The sequence below is a fragment of the Amphiura filiformis genome, chromosome 17, assembly GCF_039555335.1.
Source record: "Amphiura filiformis chromosome 17, Afil_fr2py, whole genome shotgun sequence".
NCBI classification, from domain to species: Eukaryota; Metazoa; Echinodermata; class Ophiuroidea; order Amphilepidida; family Amphiuridae; genus Amphiura; species Amphiura filiformis.
In genome coordinates this window covers 15,912,210-15,916,729 of record NC_092644.1, presented here as the reverse complement: position 1 = coordinate 15,916,729, position 4,520 = coordinate 15,912,210, and the positions used below count along the sequence as shown (strand labels likewise).

General features: G+C 39.3%; 1 protein-coding gene across 1 annotated transcript; it reads right to left on the bottom strand.

Moving 5' to 3' along the window:
* Positions 1–613: 613 nt before the first annotated feature.
* On the bottom strand, positions 614–4,312 carry LOC140137002 (cytochrome P450 2D10-like). Its single transcript, XM_072158663.1, has 3 exons — positions 3,919–4,312; positions 711–1,360; positions 614–652 (listed from the first exon to the last, which is right to left on the bottom strand). The coding sequence occupies exons 1-3, from the start codon at positions 4,310–4,312 to the stop codon at positions 614–616; spliced, it is 1,083 nt and encodes a 360-aa protein (XP_072014764.1).
* Positions 4,313–4,520: the final 208 nt, after the last annotated feature.

Genomic DNA, 4,520 nt, shown 5'->3' with positions numbered 1-4,520 from the left:
GACTTATGTGATACTCTAACGTGCAATGGCGCACATGTCGTATGGATATGGCGTCAACACTGTTCCTGGTTTAGGTCGAGTATTCAAACTCTCAACATCTGTAGGCTTCTTAAAGCTAAATCGATGCATCAGATGCGTGTAAAAGATGAAGAGTTCCATCCGAGCCAGCTGTTCACCAAGACATGCTCGTTTACCTGTATATTAAATTTGGTAAGAAAACGTTCCAAGAGTGAATACTAGGCTATAAAATGGATACTTATAATTATTATCATTAAGCTATGTACCGGATTTTACTTTTGAACCGAATCAGAGCACAAAGAACCAGATTAAGGACCCAAACGTGTCTCCATATGACTCCATATTTTAACCAAACACATTAACAAACAAATAAAAAACAATAGTAACCTACCTGCACCGAAGACTATCTGTCCAGGAATCTTCTTGACCTGTCCTTCTTCGTCCAGAAATCTCTCAGGGTTAAAAACATCAGGCTCATCGAACACCGAAGGGTCTCGTGTCACGGAGTAATAATTGGATAATATATGGGTACCTTTTGGGATAGTGTACCCCCGAAATTCCACCTCTGATCTCGTAAATCGTGCCATCAAGAAGACTATGCTTGCAAACCGTTGTATCTCATGGATAACAGCTTCTGTATAGGGTAGATTAGGTTTATCGGATAGTTTTGGTAAACGATCTCGTCCAACTACTGAGTCAATTTCTTCCTGTACACGCTTTTGTACATCAGGGTATTCTAGCATGTACGAAAGTGCCCAGCGTAAGGTGCTTGACGTTGTCTCCGTTCCTGCTCCGAAAAAGTCGTGAATCACAGCCACTAATTCGTCATCGCTGAGATGTGTTTCAATCCCTTGTTCTTTTTTCATCTGTAAATCTTTCAAATAAACATCAATAAAGTCTCTCATATTTTCTTCGTCGTATGTATCGCGGTGTGAATTCACGATATCTTTCAGCTTCAATCTATTCTGCAGGAAAGACGTTAACCCACTTTTTGGAAAGAATGGTATCCTGACTAAAAATGGCATCATCATTAGAAGTATTTTTACTGTAATGTGACTTAACGAATCTTCCAGAAGATGTAATAGGTTCGTGAACTCAGGATCATGGTATTCATATCGCTTCCCAAAGACAACTGAGCAGATCACATTGGAAACTGCATTGCAGAAAAGATCGGTTGGATTAAAAGGTTTTCCATTACCGGCAGCAATTTCATGAATCAAGCATTCACTTTCAGAGGCGATTTGATCTTCAAAGCTTCTTTTGCCAATACCAAAACTTCTGAGAACTGCCAATGAGAACCTGCGATGCTCCTTCCATGGATCGCCGGATGCCCGTATGATACCTATAAAGATTTAAACACAATGTGAAAAGATTTAAACACAATGTGAAAAGATTTAAACACAATGTGAAAAGATTTAAACACAATGTGAAAAGATTTAAACACAATGTGAAAAGATTTAAACACAATGTGAAAAGATTTAAACACAATGTGAAAAGATTTAAACACAATGTGAAAATATTTAAACACAATGTGAAAAGATTTAAACACAATGTGAAAAGATTTAAAAACAATGTAAAAAGATTTAAACACAATGTGAAAAGATTTAAACACAATGTGAAAAGTTTCGAGTCTAATGATAATTATATACTTCATTAATATATTCTTGTTCATTGATTGGTTAAATGTGGATCACATGACCAAAAATAGTTCTACCATCAGTACTCCTATCCGTAAATAGTACCTCTAATCCGTAAATAGTATTTTCAATGTCCCGGATGAGCCGTAAATAGTACCTCCAAGCCGTAAACAGTACTTTTGACCATGCCTTCCGCGTGCGCGCATTCGATGCGACGGAACATTTCACGCACGCGAAACTGCCATAGCGTGCTTTCGCGCTGATGTAATTGGTTAGCCCAATTTTAGCCTATTCGATTTTTTTGAAGGGCAAAATATAGGTTGTGCTTAAATTGGTCGTGCTGTTCACTCAGGATAGAAGCTGGAGAATCCAAACGTCAAATAATTTTCTTGTAACCAATCAATGAACAAAGAATATATTAATGAAGTATATAAAACAAATATATACTGCCTTTATTCGAAGTTCTGGTTATAACTATGGTCCCTCGTTGAGATCAATTAATATTTTTTGCCCTTTTGGATGGATGTGTGTGGGGTGTGTGTGTGTGTGGGGGGGGTTAGAGAACGCAATAATTTGATGTCCAACGGCCCTACAGATCATATGAGTTACGAACACTTACGAGTTACGAGTCGGCTCAAATACTGTGGTGGAACACTATACATACATACACTATAGACTATACACTATACATACACTATACACTATACATACTCCTATTACATGAAATTTATTGGTTGGGTGTGGGCCCGGGGTGTGGGCACGTGTTTCAGGGTGTATGGGTGTCTGATACAGTTCAAATCCCGGAGTTTCAAATATAGTCCGGGGCACTTCAATATGAAATGGATATAGGTTCAGGGATGACATTTTCACAGTAAGGGGAATTCGGTGGGCGCAAAAAAAAGTGGGTCATTGTGTGAGAACAAGACTATTGGCATTCGGTGAGAGCAAAACGTATAAAATGTGGGGTCTTTGGGTGAGAGACGGACCGTTTGGACCTAAATGGGGGGAGACGGACCGTTTGGACCTAAATGGGGGGATTGGGTGTGAAAATGGCCTTTATTAAAGGTCTTTGGGTGAGAGCCAAAATTTTCGCACAAAGGCCTTGAACATTTGTAGGCTTCGTTATTATGGTTATTTCGAAATGGCAAACCTTCTCTGACATTACAAAATGCACCCGTCCTATGCCGCTACAAAATTTTGGTGGGTATGTTTCCCCGGAATTTTGAGGTGGTGGGTCTTTGGGAGCTGACGGCGTACCGGTAAAAGGGGGTCTTTTGGAGCTGCGAACCGGGCTGCGAACAAGTAAAATGGGGACTTTTGGAGCTGCGAACAGTCAAAATCAAGGGTCTTTCTTGGCTTTTGGTTGAAAATCGCCTGAAAAAAAACCCCAGAAATATGAGGAATTAGCAATTTTTGGGTCTTTTAGAGCTGAAATTATCAAAATCAAGGGTCTTTCGGAGCTCTGTTTTGGTCAAATATAGGGGGTCTATCGGATCTGCGAAATCCAAACAGGTGGTCTTTCCGGGGGAGCCTACCCGTATGGTCATTTCGTCTTCTGTATTCCATAGTGGCGTATAGTGGGGCGCCGCGAATAAACAACTTTTCGAGAAAATCGGGTTTGAAGAAATGCCAATTTAAAATCGAGTTGTGTAAATCAGACATTCATTATATTTTGTAAATGATGTGAAATTTCTGTAGGAAACTAAATAGATTTTATTGTGTTACTTATGGCGTTACTTTTCGTCGTTCGTATTCCATAGTGGCGTATAGTTCCGATACGTGTACGCCACTATGACATACGATGTTTTTCATTTTGCCGATATTTCATAATTATAAAATGTGTATAAAAAGTGGCGTATGGTCGATACGCCACTATGGAATTAAAAAATGTCACTTTGTAACTATACGCCACATTTAATTAATTAATTATGACTGATGAAACTTAGGAAAAATGAAAACGAACATCATTAAAAACATATGTGGCAATTTTTAAAAAAATGACCAAAAATCACTATACGCCACTATGGAATACAGCCGACGATTTGTCTTAAGTGCAACACCCCCCGAGGAACTGAAACCAGTTCTAGGACAGCCGTGCACACTGTACTTGTTCAGTACGTCCTGGGAGATACTAAAGGGATGCTGCAGCCAAAGATTGCTAGAATGCTCTAGCCCAAGATTGCAACAGTTGGGGAAAGCTTGATCTCAAGGATCATAAACCATATGATGTGAGGTTTGTAGTCAATTTTGGATTTTGGAATACCTTTTGCTCGTAAGAGTATGTGAAATTTTTCTCCTGAGCTGTATGGTGGTCTCCAGTTGAACTCTTCACAAGTTAAAGACTCGTACACTGCCTCATAGCCACTAATAACGACAGCTCGCCCGAATGGAGTATGTAGCAGACATACAGGTCCATACTTCTGGCCACTAAATAGTTCGTGCTTTGGTATTTTGCTTAAATCCCTCAAAATCTGTGGAAGACAACCAAACACTGGCCATGATTTCGGACCTGGCGGAGGATTTTTGATTCGTCTACCATATCTACGATGTTGGTGTACGATGAACGTAAGAATGAGAAATACAATGAAGCAGAGTAACGCAGAGCGAACATTTAGAGAGGATACAATGCCCGCCACTAGGTCATACACTGCAGCCATTTTAGATGTAAATGTTAAGGGAGTATTAAATAATACTAGCTTATACTAGTGGACATAGCCGGTTAAAGGTCCACTAGAAACAACTTACTATCTCTTGCGAAGTAGAGATATTGGCATGATTTGTTTGCCAAAATAAAATTGAAAGATAAACAATGTTTATTAAACTTGTATAGCCAAATCTGATTATAATGCTCTAGGCCCACAATAT